General features: G+C 34.4%; 1 protein-coding gene across 1 annotated transcript in view; it reads left to right on the top strand.

The window, feature by feature from the left end:
• Window positions 1–17,943, top strand: part of LOC110448270 (cell death abnormality protein 1-like) — a 164,468-nt gene that overhangs the window by 7,215 nt on the left and 139,310 nt on the right. The window contains exons 3-6 of the mRNA XM_021494440.1: window positions 5,658–5,906; window positions 7,288–7,386; window positions 7,823–7,921; window positions 10,773–10,868. Coding sequence (XP_021350115.1) covers window positions 5,658–5,906; window positions 7,288–7,386; window positions 7,823–7,921; window positions 10,773–10,868 — 543 coding nt within the window. The remainder of the gene's footprint in view (window positions 1–5,657; window positions 5,907–7,287; window positions 7,387–7,822; window positions 7,922–10,772; window positions 10,869–17,943) is intronic.

Genomic DNA, 17,943 nt, shown 5'->3' on the forward strand with positions numbered 1-17,943 from the left:
CGATGTGCGAACGGTATAAAAGTGGACGATCATTGCTTGCAAACATTTGTGCGGACGATGGACGAACGTTCTGCGATAACAATCGTGGTTGGGTGTAAAATTAGGAAAGGCTTAAAGGGACATCACGTGAAGAGCCATATTGTTTTTAATGAATGTCTGCATTGTATGCACTTCCATTTATGTTACCTCGCTATCCCCATATTCATAGTCCGTTCCAAATGTCCAGTTTGACCACCTGAATTGTTCGGGAAAGCCCTGCTAAAAATAGCGCCGATAACGTCACCTGACTAGGCAATAAACACGAGCGGTCTGGGCGAGATGAAACGGTTTCCAACGCCCCCCCCCCCTACCGCACTATGAAACCAAGTAATATGATTTCTAAGTCCGTATTAAAACATATTGAACAGTAGTTATTCATCATCAGAAGATGATTGCACACTTGCCAATATTCAGAATTTAAATTTATTTAGCTTTAAACATATTTGTTGCCAATACAATTAAACAAGGGTGGGGCACACGTTTTTACAATTTATCAAAGCCTTCTCCCGTCTTACATTTACAATTAAATGTCAACAATGATAAAAGGCATAAACATAAAGTATATATATAAAAAATATATATTAAATTTAGTACCGGAATGTGACATATGTACAAGGCTAAACACCTTTCTTCAACCATGGGACAAACCTTTCTGTAAAAAGGAATATACACGAGACGAATATCCCCTTTCAAATGTTTTCATAAATTGCATATATGCAATGACAAACTACACGCGTATTAAAAAGAGAAACGTTTGTGATTTTTTACATTGTACAACTCAATATCTTTGGCTCTTTATTTTTTCTATACCATGCATACAAAAGTATGTATTCTCTCTTTCCCACTTTCACTGTCTCCATACGCTAACACTTAGTAAGTCGTATTAGCCATCACACACTAAACTGTATGGCAAGTCCACTACGTGTACATAATATGTGTCAGATATGTGACGTGTTGAGCTACTTGATAAAAAATATTCAATACTTTTCATAGATTAAAGGATTATTGTCAATGGACCCTTTTTATGTTGAGCCAACTTTTTCTTGAATCATTTCATTTTTGTCCGAAACAGAAGCAGTAGTTAAAACGTAAACAAATGTTTCTTTCCCTGTTTTCAATACGTATTCCGATTATATCTGATGTCGAAAATTAATTATTTATAGAGAAAAGGTATTACGATTTGAAAAAAATGTAACGCTATCCTATTTACTAGAAGTAGGTTCTCCTTCCTCAGTTATTCATCCTGGCCTGTCATTTTGACATTTTTAATCTAGCTGCGATAATGTAACCTTCTGACGACGAGAGATTTTCTTTTATATATTGCGTCATTGCGCCAGAGGAAGTCGGGTATTCATGTAAGTACTAATTTAAATCTTGTGTGTAAAAACAAACCAAAAATCAGCAATTCAGCAATATAATTAAATCATACCATTTAACTGAACCCGGTAATATTATAAATTATGTAAATCTAAAAGCGCACGTGTCTCATTTGACCCCGATCACGAGTACCGACAGACAGAATACGCCGTGCATATCACAACAGTTAACCCTTGGAGGGCCTCATGACAAAATCAAACTAAACAGTCACTTATCTCTTCCTTTCGCATAAACCACTGTATAATTATAGAAACACAAAGTAAACTCTCTCCGATGCATGCCCATTGACAAATTTAACTAAGTTCATCTGTGTTCAAACTCAGACAGAGATACTAACGAGGTTAATAGTTGTATATATAAACATAACATAAACAGCGCTAGGATTTATGTCGATTACATTTCAGCGTAACCGGCTATCCGGAAGAATACATGCTACTAACTACTAGGGCAGTTTTTTTCTCCTTTGAATACTTCTCACCTGTAATGAAGATTTCGTAACGTACTCCTTGCGCTATCTTTTGACCATTTGTTAACTTTTCGCTTCGTAGCTGACACGATTCAACACTTTTCATTCGCTTACTTCACACGGCCAGTCATTTTGTTTACAAAGAAATGGTGTGCAATGCGCATGCGCTAGTAGAGGGAAAGCCCTGAACAAAACGTTGGTCAGACAGGTAGAAATACCGATGATTATCTTAGATTTAATCATTTTTTATGAATCTATTTCAGCCAAATCCGATCGTTATTTTCCATAAGGAGTCTCACTTGATATGTTTATGTAGTATTTGAAAAAAAAAAAAAAAAAAAAGTTACTTCAGCGTGATGCCCCTTTAACAATGCATACGGCTTTGTATTTAAACATATAACTTGATTTTTAAGTATGTTTCTATATTCTAATTACATTTTTCTTTTTATTGAGGATAAAATACATGTTTAGCCAAAGGCTATTCTTCCACATGGGACTCTATAAGCTTACCTTTCTGTCTAAACTTTCTATTTTTCAGAAATTGTGTTTTCGGTGTTTTTTAAACGACCTTAATCGACAAATGTAAATTTACAACACAGTCCTGTATACAGGTAAACATAGCCACTTTGTACATGTACCTGTACCACTCGCCCAGGGCACTTACGTAACTCACCAGGGTGTGAAAATCAATGTGAAGGGGGACTATAGGCCAAACCGTAAACAAGTACTAATTGTAATGGGGGATCATTACAGATGTCCCCCAGACTGCCCCCATAGTCGCAAAGATGCATCAGAAAAGGCTTGCATTGCCGTAGTACACCTACAATGTACATAATAGATTTGAGTGAAATTGACCAATTTATAAATTGAGCAATTTCTAAATTGCAACCAATCAGAATCCTCTATGTGGTTGTTATGGCAACGACAAGTATGCGAATACATTTGCAGTCCACTAATACCCCTATATACCAATGTTCATCAAAATCGAACAATATCTAAATTTCGAACAATCAGAAGCCTCCGTGTGGTTGCTATGGTAACAAAACTTATGCAGTTTTTTTCGCAGTCCCCTAATAATCCCATAAACCAATTTTCATAAAAATCGAAAATATATCTATATTTCGACCAATCAGAAGCCTCCGTGTGATTGCTATGGTAACGAAACTTATGCTGTTTTTTTTCGCAGTCCCCTAATACCCCTATATACCAATTATCATAAAAAATCGTTAAAATATCTTAATTTCGATCAATCAGAAGCCTCCAAGTGGTTACTATGGCAGGGAAACATATGAGGTTGAATTCGTAGTCCCCTTATACCCCTATATGCCAATGTTCATCAAAATCCCTATGTACCAGTTCTGGGCAGAATCAGACAACATTTAGATTTCAACCAATCAGAGGCCCAAATTTCGTTACCATGGCAATTGAGCTGTTCGAAACTGTTAATATTATGTTCTGCATCCTTTTAAACCCATATGTACCAATTTTGGGCAGATTCAGACCACAGCTAAATCTCTACCAATCATAGGCCTCCATTTCGTTACCATTGCAACTAAACTTTTCGAAACTGTTACCATTGTGTTCGGCTTCCCTCAAAACCCCTATGTACTAATTCTGGGCAGAATCTGACAACATTTAAATTTCGACCAATCAGAGGCCCAAATTTCGTTACCATGGCAACTGAGCTGTTCGAAACTGTTAATATTATGTTCTGCATTTTTTTAAACCCTTATTTACCAATTCTGGGCAGATTCAGACCACAGCTAAATATCGACCAATCATAGGCTCCATTTCGTTACCATGGCAACTAAACTTTTCGAAACTGTTACCATTGTGTTCGGCATCCCTCAAAACCCCTATGTACCCGTTCCGGGCAGAATCAGACAACATCTATATTTCGACCAATCAGAACCCAGTATATGGTGGCCATTTTGTCAAATGAGAAAAACAAATATCGCAGTTGACTTTGCAATGCCACATACTAAATTTGAACGAAATATACCTACAACAGAGCTTCGACCAATCAGTAACCAGTATATGAAGGCCATTTTATTTAATTAGAAAACGGATGTCATAGTTGAGTTTGCGGTACAATCATACACCTTCATGCCAAATTTGGAATGCATTGGAAAATATCTATAAAACATGTAAAATAAGATAGGTGTCATTGGCTATCCTTAGCGAACACCTTTAGAAATGTTCAATTCCCAAAAATTCCAAAATTCATGGCGTCCATCTTGGACTTCCGGTCGAGATAAAAATAGCTTGTTGCACACCTAGACCCCCTAATAAGTTTGTGTGTGAAGTTGCATGATGATCCGCTCAGTAGTTTCTGAGAAAACCTCCGGAAAAGTTCATGGCTGAAGAATAAGAAGAAGAAGAAGAACACAGAAGAAGAAGAATAATAAGAAGAAACGTAGTAAAAAACAATAAGTCCTCAAACTTTGTTTGGGGGACTTAAAAACTCTGTTTGGGGGACTTAATAAGAAACGGAGCAAAAACATGTCCCCAAACTTTGTTTGGGGGACTTAAAAACTTTGTTTGGGGGACTTAATAAGAAACGGAGCAAAAACAACATGTCCCCAAACTTTGTTTGGGGGACATAATTACAAATACTAAACGCTCAGTTGTGTTTTCATAACGGTCATATGGTATCGCATATCAGGTCTTCCCGTCAGGCACAGGCCAGGTAAAACTCCGGTCACTCATCAAATTGTTATTTACCTGTTCTGTTATCTTGGAGCCAAACCATTCTTGACAGTCTAACGGTCACTGTTATACTGTGTAACACGCATAGTAAAATTGTACATAATCTTAATTATTGTGATTAGACATTACAGTAATATATACAATGTTCATTATTGTATGCGAGCATTCCGTATACTTTTCATTCCGTAATATTGATCAAGTTGTACCAAATCGCACAGTTGTGCGGAGAGAGGCGCACAACGGGCCGAACGATTGTTAAATCGCAGTTCTACGCACCATGTGTGGACGATAAGCGGACGATGTGTGAACGATGTATGCACGGTGTGCGCACGCTTTTGTTGGTGCGTTGCGCGGTCACACAACTGTAATAACATAGAAAGCAAAGTCCAATGTACACTCAATGACGTATATCGTATACAATAGACATATCAGGTTGTCTATGTTGTTTATAATGCTTTCCATCAAGTCGATAATCTGACTAATGAATCGTCTCTACACCAGAGGTTTTCATTAGACTGTTTTACATAGACCCGTTTGAATTCTTGGTTTTTAACGACGGACTTTTGTGTTTACTACTTGTATTGTAAACCTCAAGTGTTCTGTTTTCGGTGTATACGTCAACACACGTCAACGGTCGATACATGTGTATGTACTTCTGTCCGTGTACCTATGTATAGGAGTTGTGACAAAGTCAAGCCTTGTTAGGCACATGTTTATTAAGGAAAATTACTGATAAGAACAACCAACATATAACCAATGATTCCTCCCTTTATACATGCTTTAATGTGAGATATCAATTAAATGGAACGTAACAAAAGCATAACCGATAAAAAATAAATTGATTTTATTATCAAGAAAAATATACCTAGTTAATGATAAGTGCAAAAAGTGAAGTGTGGCAAAAAAGAGAAAACAAATGAAAATCCCTAATTCCTCATGATGTTTCTGCATTGGTCGCTTGTTACAGAATATGCAGTTGTTTTCCTGGCGAAAACGCAAAATAGTCCTGCGTAAAAACAGTATATACTCATAAGTTCTAGTGGATACTATTGTTTATCAAATTTAGATCAAGGGTATGCGCAACGACAACGATTTGGTGGCTATCAAGTATACCAGTCGAACACGTCGGATTGGCGGAACGGTTACCTTTGCCATAAAGACATAACATCAACGTCGGCTGCGTTGTCGTTGACTCCCCAGATCAACTGTACAGGTAGCGCCCAGTACCTGACGATATACAGCGACAGACGGTCTGGAGGTCTATCGTGGTACTCTAAAAATGCTATTCTGGAGCTTTGTGAGGTTGAAGTGTACGGTACGTAAATTTAAATATTTTACAATACTTTTTTTTATAATTGTGTGTATGTGGCTGTATTTGTGTTAAAAATCGAGAAAGTTATAACGTTGTGGAAGATGAAACATATACAGAATTGTGTACATCCAAGGTATTTGGCCAATGATAGAACAATACAAATTGATTAAATATATTTTATTCTTCCACGTCTGTAATGTAACGGCGGTTTTCATTGGTTAAAAAGAGTGCATTATTGAGCAGTATACATGTACCATGCGCGTGCCAATAGCCAATGCCAATAACCAGTGCACGTGAAATAATGCGTATGCATGCTGTTGCAACAACCTCCCCGTATTTTATCATGACTTAACAAAAAAAGCATAACTGTCAGGCGGGATCAAAATATTTGACAGGCCTGCCATTCAAAAGATTACACGGATCTATATACCTTAAGTATGTGGGTCCGTGCAGTGAAAATGGTTTATTAATTAGTGACATTTAAAATGTACAGGTCTGAAGACAAAATGGTAAATTATTAATTACTTCTGTTTTTACTTAACTGGGTAGTGCCGTACATTTCACGATGTGTGCAGTGTGTGTATGTACTGTCAAGGGTTGATTTCATGTTTTGACGAACGATGTCGATAGCGTGCCAATGTTTGATTGATTGAAATAAACATCGTATCTGACGTCACATGGATTCAGTTGTTTCTGGTCTGCAAAACGTCGTCTGCTTTCAAAAATCAAAGTGATTCGTCTACAGTGACATACCATGTGTGAAGTTTAATGTTGCAAATTTGCAAAACACAGCTGTATGGCGAAGTCGGTGAAGGTGAAGGTCGCATCATGATCAGCCGGTCAGCGACTTTCCATAACGTCATGGCAACCAACTAAATATGCAAACCCATGTCAGGCCTATCGTATGACGTTGTATCACTGGCACTTCCAACAAAATCCGCTTGATATCGGTACGATGTTTATAGTTTTAGAAGTAAATGCTATCCGGGAATCTCAACGCTACGCACTGAGAAATGTTGGCACGACAGTGATCAAGTTAAAACGAGGCAACACGATAGCGTGATAAGTCTTGCACGCGCAAAAGAACAGCGTCTAATTTGCATATCGAATTATCTAGGTCATGTCGCCTTAAAAGGCAGCAAAACTTTCCAATTAGTTACATTTGACCTGGTAGAATACAAATAATCATCGTTTACTCGGGATTCGAAAATATTGGAAAAATAATTAACTCAAGCCGAAGCGTTAATTTATTTTTACCAACATTTTCTCACCCTCGTTATATATTCCACCATAATGCACGCACATATGTTGATTATTTCTTAATTATTTTTTCAAATGATCACAAATGGGCTTATGTCCGAACTCGTATGCTAATATATTTCAGGTTGTCCGCTTGGGAAATATGGTGATGGTAATTGTGAATCAGATTGTGATGTAGGCTGTGCCAATAGTCTGTGTGATCCAGTGACCGGAGGATGTGCATGTAATTACATATATTGGAAGATTTTAATACTGGAAAAATGCCATTTGCCTGTGGAACGAGAGAAAACAAATCAGTTTATCATTCATTTTTCTATTCATGAGAACCGTTGTGATAAAACTCATTTTAAGTATAAGAAAAGAGTGTAGGTCGTCATCATAACCTGATTCAAGATAGTGTGTATTGTCTTTGCTTTGGCGTCGTATAGGCTTTCGGTGCAATGATAACATATGGATATGTCTTATCATGATAACAATGTAACATCATGTTCATTATAACAATATCACATTTTCTTATTCAAGTAAATCAACATATGGTAAGCAGTCTTCAATATTCATTTCTACTTATTTTATAAAATATCGCCACATATTTTAAAATCATTGTAGACAATGCGTGTAATAAATGTATACATTATGTACATGTTTCATTTTATTTTTAGACTGTGCAGTTGGATACTATAGGTCTGGATCTTTATGTGTAGAATGCCCATCTAATTGTTATGATAACATATGTTATGTAGAATCCGGTGTTTGTTCTGGTAAGTGATTTGATGTACTTCAGTTTCAATCAACATTTATATGAATATTCTTTTTACATTTTGTGTTAATTTGATTTTTTCTCATAGAATATAATGCATTCGATCTGGGGACACAAATTCATTCAAATTTTGTAATTATACCACTTCTGAGGTGTTATTTGCTGTTATATATTTATTAAGTACACGCAATTACATTATGATTTTATTTTTTTATAATAAATTGATAAGATTCGGTTAACAATAAAAAGAAAAATCTTGCTCAGTTGTGTTTTGAAATACACATGTATTAAGCACTATTTAATACAATCACATCATCAGTGACAAGTAATGACCTAAAACTTAGAAAAGTGAAATGAAGCTTCCTACCATTTTTCGGATTCTGACTTCTTCTTTGTGATTTTCCATGAAAGCGTGTACTCCCGGGTATTATGGAAGCCGTTGTAATCAGACTTGTCGATTCAACTGTAAAGTCAACCGATGTATACAAAGCAATGGGGAGTGTGAAGGTATGCATCAGTGTAAATTATGAAAAACGTGTAGAGAAATGTGTTATTTAAGGATTAGTTAGGAAATTATATATAATTCACATATGTATTTGTCATGTTAACATAGATAATTCAAATAAATTTTGATAACATTTAAATTTTGTATAACGTCTAAAAAATAATAACTAAAAGGATATGCAAAACATAATATGGTATACAACATGCAGTCCTAAACTGGGGGAAAGAATATATAGCTGAAACGTGCACAGCTATTGGCTTTTTACGTAGGGTTTCGGTAAAATTAGCATGATCTTTGCGAACCTAGAAAAGTGATATAGGACCTGATAAAATATGTGGAAGGAACACACAACAGATAAACTAGTATGAGATTGAAACACATTCCGGTAGTACTACGTAAACACTTTAAAACTTTACAACATGGTTGTTAAATATTGGGTCGGATTATGATTTGGTGATGGTATATATCCCGATCATCAAAATGAAAATTAACTACATCATATTGAGGTAACATTACGTTGGAAAACAAGAGGATGCTTAACCTATGTTTATGCATGACATGCATACAGTACAAAGTTGTTCTGTAAGAGATAGGTTTGTTTTATATATAAATATGTTCGTGAAATGTCAATATACAAATATATGAAGATCGTTTTGATTTTGCAATGGCCAGACTGTGAGGATGGATTCTTCGGATCGTCCTGTGTTGTCTGCTATGGTGGTTGTACCAATCGTGTCTGTGACAAAATATCCGGAAATTGTAGTCGTAAGTATTAAAATAAAGGGCAACTGATCTACTCACTGATGGATTATATTTCATAACGTATTTTCCTAAGTTTAAATGGGTGATCCAATTGTCAATGAGATCATATTGTGAGTATATGGTTGTTTATTTTCGTATTCATCATTAGTTAATATTGCAATAAAGAAAAACATTCAGGTGTTTAAGTGAGTATATAAGATATATATCACTGTCGCTGTTACCTGATTATTGTTAATGTTAAAAATAAAGCATGCGTAGATAAAACAATCATTATAAAACGCCCATGTATTAACTAAAGTCTATCAAAGCTTATTTAGACACCCTTCCTCTATATGTACACTGCATATATGTGCATTATGCTCTAATACTCCATGGATGTTTGAGATAACTAAACCTAGAATATATAAAGACTATGGGAATAACTAACCTGCATAGGTAGAGCTTAAAAGTGACATGATTTATCCAAATGCATGTCGTAAGATGCGTCTAATGTGGAACCCTTTCCATGATCCATGACTGCTTTGAGCGCAATTCATGGATATTTAAAGATTTACAAACGTATTTTTTACATACAAATTAAACAGATGAATGGTTATAACTCTTTCCTATCTTTCATATGAATTTGCATTCAATACTAGTGTTTTACTATCATACAATATTACCAAGCTTTAGGACAATAACTGCAATAAGATTAATCAGTTTAGAAATATATGATATCAACGTTTTATTTTGTCGAGTGACATAAAAATATACATTTTTCCTCACATCGTTGTACATGTAAACAATACAAATATCTCTCTCAGTAATAGCTTAACAACTGATTACGTTGGTCTCGAAATGTTGCGACACGTTCAATACGTATATTGTTTGTTTAAACGTAGTTGGTAACATATAGGACGATTATAGAAGATGTGAAAAAATAGCAAGAAGGTAACTGTTCCTATGATTTGCTTTGCTTCCCATTACGCTGTCCGTATCCGCTTTGCATCCATATACACATCTGACTATACCCCTGCCTGCCTCCCCGCACCAAAACAAGTGTATACACTCAAGCTTAGGTAAAATCTTAACAATATTTTCGTTATCAATATATCTCAGATGGAAACGATTGAAATTAAAAACGGAAGTTTAGCTTCACATACTTATGTACTTTCAGCTTGCTTCAACGGCTTCTATGGGGTGAAGTGTGATCGGTTATGTTTCTCAAATTGTGAAAACAACACTTGCACACAAAATGAAGGGAAATGTACAGGTATGGTGACTTTGTTATTGAAAGTTTAGCAGAAAACAATTGTTTGATGTATATGTAAGACATTTCTACAATCGGATCAGATGTATTAAGATTTTCGTTTTGTATGCTCAAAGAAATGAATTTGAATTTTTTGATACACATTTAATATGCTTGGCTTGATTTCTAAATGTACTTGAAGATAGATACGACACAATTGTATTTTTATATGAAGAGAGACTTTTGTAAAATCGTATTTATGTTATATTCATCCCTGCATTTCTTTTTTTGGTAAAGTAAAGTGAACGATGTGTGTATTAAGTCTCAAATGACTGTTGAGGCTCTTTTTTATTTAAGCATGCAAACCTGGATATTATGGTGATATCTGCAACACAAGCTGCCCGTCCAATTGTAAAGGGGATATATGTAATCAGACCAGTGGGTTATGTACAGGTAAGGTGATATGTGAGATAATTGACGAAGATACAGAAGTAAATTCATATAGTTATAAAGGTAGGGTCAATGCCAATAGAGATTTAACATTGGCATCATTCCCCGCTTGGAATTTCAAAACTATATAAATGCATAAAGGTATGAATATAGGAAGCTTAAATCAGAAACAGTTACAAAGTTTCAGAATTAATTTTATGACAAACGTGACCTCATTGACTTGCATATATGTGGGTGTTCAAGGTACGGTAATACAAGTCCTCCTGGAGCACTATACAATTAAATCCTCATCGGGTGCAACATATTCAAACTGTTATGTTAATACCGAATATTTTACTATTGCAAGAAATAATTATTCTATTTATTGAAGTTTAAGCAGAAAAGTATTTGAAATTGTATTACGAATTAAAAACAAATCCATTTTAACACTTTAATTTGTTCTAAAACGAGTCTGCGTTTCATACTTGCTTAAAAGTTGAATACCAATAATGTCATTCAACATCGGGAATCCAAAAATTTGATAACCGGTAAATTTGTCATATAACACGTTTGATTAAAAACAAAATACAAAAAAAAGCGCCATATCTTTCTTTCCTTTTTTCCTTATACTTGTTTTTTCTTCATGACCAAAGGTCTTTGGGTCTGGACATTTTGCAAGTAGGTTGTTCATGTGAATGAAATTCAATTTTGTAAACGTTGATGACGTTGTCTTTCGTTCAAGGTCACAAAAATCAAATGAATTGAGATAAAGTTGTTGCATGGGGAGTCAGACAAGTAATTCCTACATTGCTTTTTTTCTTTAGAGTTGACGATATAAAATGTTGTAATATTCCTTCATATTTTGTTTAATGAATGGGCAATACGCAAAATAAAACTAGAAATTTTAATGTAAGCCAACGACTAACAAATACCTCTGCTCCTAAATAAAATAGAACTGTAAGCTAAAATTAAATAAGGCGTTTGATTCGATATACTTTAGTTTAAATCACCATTAATATAGAATTCATATTTTTTTTTTACATTTTGTGTTAATTAAAAGTATTGTCATGAAATAAATACAATGCATTCTTTGTGGGAACACACATTCGGTCTGGTTTTAGAATGATATCACTTCGGAGGTATTTGCTGCTGATATATATTTATCAACTTAATGATGTCATGTTATGATTACAATCTTTTATGATGCATTGGATAGATTCGGTTCACAATAAACAAATTATAAAATGTACATGCATCGAGTGCAATCACATTTTCAGTGACAGTTAATGACCTAAAACGTAGAAAATGAAAATATAGCTTCTTACCGTTGTTTCGTATTCTGACTTGTTCTTTGTGATTTTCCATGAAAGCGTGTACTCCCGGTTATTATGGCAGCAATTGCAATCAGACTTGCCTGTTCAACTGTAAAGACAACCGATGTGTGCAAAGCAATGGAGAGTGTGAAGGTGTGTATTAGTGGAAAGTATGAGAAACATGTATATCCATGTGTTACATGTATATAAGGATTAGTAAGAATGTTTTTATTTTTTCATATATTGTATTTGTTATGTTAACATAGACAATATAGATCAATTGTGCATACAAATAACTTCAAGTTACTGTTAAAGATCCAACTTTGATTTGTTTATAACGTCTACTAAATGAATATCAAAAGGGTGTGGCAATTTAATTAATGGTGTATAATTTGTAGCCATACAACTGAGGGAATCATGTATATAGGTGGAACCTGCACAGCTTTTGGCTTTTTCCGTTTTCGGTAAAATTAATCTAGATAGGTAATCTAGAACATGAAAAAATATGTAGCTGAACACACAGCAGAACAAAACAGTGTGTCAATGTTCGTTTTGTATATTAATATGTTGTTGAAATGTCAATATGGAACTAAAAGCAGTTCATTTTCATTTTGAAATGACCAGACTGTGAGGATGGATTCTTCGGATCGTCATGCGATGTATGCTCTGTCGGTTGTACCAATTATGTCTGTAACAAAGTATCCGGAAACTGTAGTCGTAAGTATTTTAAAAAAAGAACACCTGATCTACACACTGATGACTAATATTTCAATATATCTCANTTATGTGTGATATGTTCGTTTTGTATATTAATATGTTGTTGAAATATCAATATGGAACTAAAAACAGTTCATTTTCATTTTGAAATGACCAGACTGTGAGGATGGATTCTTCGGATCGTCATGCGATGTATGCTCTGTCGGTTGTACCAATTATGTCTGTAACAAAGTATCCGGAAACTGTAGTCGTAAGTATTTTAAAAAAAGAACACCTGATCTACACACTGATGACTAATATTTCAATATATCTCAAAATCTATTTTCCTGAGTTAAAACGGATGCTTCAGTTGTCAATGAAATCGTGTTGTCATTATATGGTTGTTTATTTTCGTATTTGTCACTAGTTTAAATCGCAATAAAGAAAAGCATTCAAATGTTTGAGAATATATAAGATAGATAGCAATACACTTCAGTACATTACAGTTATTTAGACATCCACTATACCATCAAAACCTCCAACTTTCAGTTCATATGGAACAATAATTAATCAGAATTATAGCAGTAAGTTACCGCTGTCTTGCTGCTTTGTGAATGAGTATTAAATAAATGAATAAAGTTTGAAAATAATACTCATTACTACTTAAATTTCATAACAAATTATAGTGGAAATAGACGTACTCACATTCCAAGTCTTCTTTTAAGCTCTGTTTCTTTTAGCCATGGTTAGGGGTGACTCTCTAACTTTGAACGATAACATGATGTGTTAGTACAGTCCAACCTCGCTATCTCGAAGTCGATGGGGTCGTGCACAAACTTCGAGTTATCCGATAATTCGAGTTATGCGGGTTCATAAATTTGGTATGAAATTTGCTGTTGGGACATAGCACTAGCAGTTTTTGGTTTTATTAATAGTTAATGCTTATAATCAATCGATAAATGATATGCGTAACCAATATAACAAATACAGCTATGTAATAATGTATATAATAAACACGCTTACAAAATAGAGTAAGTTATTCCAGAAAAAAACGTACTTTCGTTTTTAAACGCGATCAAAACGGTTTGACCATATTGTGAATTCGTTATTAAATATGGACGGGCCTAGTGATTAAATGTTGTTTTTGACTAGTATAGATCTTGGCAAAATCTTTCCAGGTCTGCATTTGTATTTGCAAGTCCGTCAAGTTTTACTTCTGAAGTGTTACATTTAAAACCGAACTATCCCGCTGTCTCCGACCTCGTAGTTTACAATGCGGAAATGAAAGTGTGCAAGTCTAAAACAAATCACTATAATGGAGCGTACGCATAGCTGATTTTGTAAATGAAAACACACACAACCAGATTATAGCGTACATGTAACACATTGATTCATTAAAGCCAAATATGACACCTGATACCTCCCCAACTCTATGTAATCAACAGCAATTATCGTATTGTTCTTAAATATCTCGATTGACTTTCAAAGCCATACTGGCTCCTGTAAAAACATGAACCCGTGAAGCTGTCCTAGGTTGTGGTTTTAACTGTGGAACTCTTTTATGCATGACCATGCTTTGTGACCAATTTTCCGGTTAGCACTGTCGTCTGTTAGGGTGTACAAATTATTAAACGGACTCGCAGTAAGTACAGATTATTGTTGATCAACATTGATGAAGCGGTTTGTTATTACGAATAACATGGTTTTGACAGTCCGTACACTTTACAGTCATAAGCTTTATCGTAAATTCTTTTTTAGCCTACCGATTTCATGCTAGTCTACTCACGATAGAAATTCATAAACACGGAATAGCGAAATGTCGTACTTTTGCGTTTTATTTGTATCAAAGAATTAACAAGTGACAACATGAAATTCGAACACTATGAAGTAGACGCTGTTTTGATTTTGGACTAACGCTATTGAAACCCAATATTTTACTTCGAGGTAACCGATTTTTTCTACTTTTCAGTGTTCGAATTATCAGAGTTTTATTTACTAAGATAAAGAAGATATTTGGCCGGGACCGGATAAGTACTTCGAGATAAACGGGGTATTTGAGTTAAAATGGTTCGATATCACGAGGTTTGACTGTATTACATTGAGGGTTGGGTAAATTAATATCATTTTTGAAAAGAAATGCAAGCTGAAATCATTCATCAGAAAGGTGCTGGTCTAACGTTTCTTCAATTTGCACACTGCATATATGTGCGGCATACTCTAAAACCCCACGCATCTTTGATAAGTATACCTAAAATGTATATATGGATTATGGAAACGGTTAACCTGAATAGATAAGGGGAAAATTGACATGGTTTATCCAAATGTCTGTCGTTAGATGCGTCTAATATTTAACCCTTTCTATGATGCATCAATGCGTTTAGCGCAATTCATAGATATTTAAAGGTTTCGAACGTAAATTTTGTGTTCAAATTTAACAGATGATTTGTTATAAATCGTTTTTATCTTTCTGATAAATTTGCATTCCATACTAGCGTTTTATCTTTCATAAAATACTACCAAGTTATAGGACAATAATAGACACAATATCAAGAAAATATTTGTTCCTATAACCCGCTTTGCTTACCATTACCCTGTCCTACTTCACTCTACATCCTTATTCACACCTGCCAATTTTCCTACCCCTACCATCGCCACCAAAACAATAATTTACTCACACCTATTACAATCTTTACAATATGTTGGTATTCATTGGTTCCATATGGACATTCATAACAAGTGAAATTAAAAACCTAAGTTTAGATCAACATATTTGTGTAGTTTTAGCTTGCTTGAACGATGATGAAGTGTGATCGATTATGTTCTTCTAGTTGTGAAAACAACACATGCACACAATACGAGGGGAACTGTACAGGCGACTCTGTCATTGACATTCGTTTTAGCAAAAATAATTTGTTGAGGTATTCTCTGATATATGTGCATGATAATGATATCATACATTTCTAAAATTATAATCGAAGGTATCTAGATATTCGTTGTGTATGCTCAAAGTAATGCAATGGAAATATTTGTTCAAATTTCATATGATTGACTATATTACTAAATGTAGTTGAAGATAGATACGATACAATTGTATTTTAATCTGAAGAGAGATACTTGGAAAGTCATATTTATGTTATATTCAAGCCTGCGTTTCCTTGTAATTCTTGCTTGAATATATACCTAATCTATCTTTTTTTTTTTTAATGTTAAGTGAACGATGTTTTTATTTAGTCTCAAAAGACTGCCTATGTTGTTCTTTAAGCATGCAGACCTGGATATTTAGGTNGATGATTTGTTATTATTCGTTTTTATCTTTCTCATTAATTTGCATTCCATACTAGCGTTTTATCTTTCATAAAATAATACCAAGTTATAGGACAATAATAGAAACAATAGCAAGAAACTATGTGTTCCTATTACCCGCTTTGCTTACCATTACCCTGGCCTTCTTCGCTTTGCATCCTTATTTCCACCTGTCAATTTCCTTACCTCTACCATCGTCACCAAAATAATCGTTTGCTCACGCCTAAGTACAATCTTTACAATATGTTGGTCTTTTTTTCTTTCCATAAGGACATTTATAACGAGTGAAATTAAAAACCGAAGTTAAGATCCATATATTTGTGTAGTTTTAGCTTGCTTGAACGGCTTCTATGGGACGAAGTGGGATCAGTTATGTTCTTCTAGCTGTGAAATCAACACATACACACAATACGAGGGGAAATGTACAAGTATGGTTACTCTGTCATTGAAATTAGTTTTAGCAGAAATAATTTGTTGATGTATTCTCTGATATCTGTGCATGTATAAAAAAGTGCTCAAGGGCAAGAAAATGATGTTAAAACATTCTAAAATTATAATCAGAGGTAATAAGATCTTCGTTTTGTATGCTCAAAGTAATGTATTTGAAATATTTGTTCAAATTTCATATGATTGACTATATTACTAAATGTAGTTGAATATAGATACGATACAATTGTATTTTACTCTGAAGAGAGATACTTGGAAATTCGTATTTATGTTATATTCAAGACTGCGTTTTCTTGTAATTTTTGTTTGAACATATGCCTAATCTATCTTTGTTTTTGGTAATGTAAAGTGAGCGATGTATTTCTTTAGTCTCAACTGACTGCCGATGTTTTTATTTAAGCATGCAGTCCTGGATATTTTGGTGATCCCTGCAACACAAGCTGCCCGTCCAATTGTAAAAGGGATATATGTTATCAGAACAATGGGTTATGTACAGGTATGGTGATATGTAAGGTCATTGATAGAAGTAAAATTATATAATTATATTTTCCCTATTTATTAGTTTGAAACGTGAAAGTGTGTATAACAATACATTTTGGACAATGGTGATCATAATTGGTGTAACGAAACGTTTTTAACGAAAGCAATCACCGATATCTCAATAACATTGTTAGTCCTTTAATCCCAAATTTTGTTTAACCAGAGAAATTCTTTTTGAGACGGTAAAAATGTGTTCAGAAAGGTATAATTATGATCTTGCGTATATGTATTCTCAGTTCATTTATCGTTGATACGTGACTGCATGAAATAATGTTTTGTAGCGTGTTGAATATTACATTTTTGGCATAGTAAAACAGAGTAAGTAGTTTTGGGGTATAATAAAACTATATCGCAGTTAGAAACTTGATATCATACGTCAAGAGGATACTTTAAATGTACATTATTAACACACAAATTCCATAAATCAAATTATAAAAGGACGAATTTTATTGCACAGCCTACAACAAGGCAAATATAATTGCTATAATACAAGTCTTATGTAAACATTATTGCATGTAGACGTCAATACATGTATTTGTTTAATTGTGTTTTAGAATGTGCGCCCGAGTTTTATGGCATTGACTGTAAGAAGATTTGTCCGGCAAACTGTCAAGACTCGCTATGTGCCAGAAGTAGCGGGGATTGTTCAGGTACAATGACGCTCGCAAACAGAGTCAGTTTTTCTATTTACCGATCTTTTTTTTGGAAATATATAAGGGTACGTTAAGTTCGTTTTATGTGTTAACAGTCTCATGTTCCGATCGGTTATGAAATATTTTCGCTGTGGCCTATAACTGTTT

This window comes from Mizuhopecten yessoensis, unplaced genomic scaffold, assembly GCF_002113885.1.
Source record: "Mizuhopecten yessoensis strain PY_sf001 unplaced genomic scaffold, ASM211388v2 scaffold3963, whole genome shotgun sequence".
NCBI classification, from domain to species: Eukaryota; Metazoa; Mollusca; class Bivalvia; order Pectinida; family Pectinidae; genus Mizuhopecten; species Mizuhopecten yessoensis.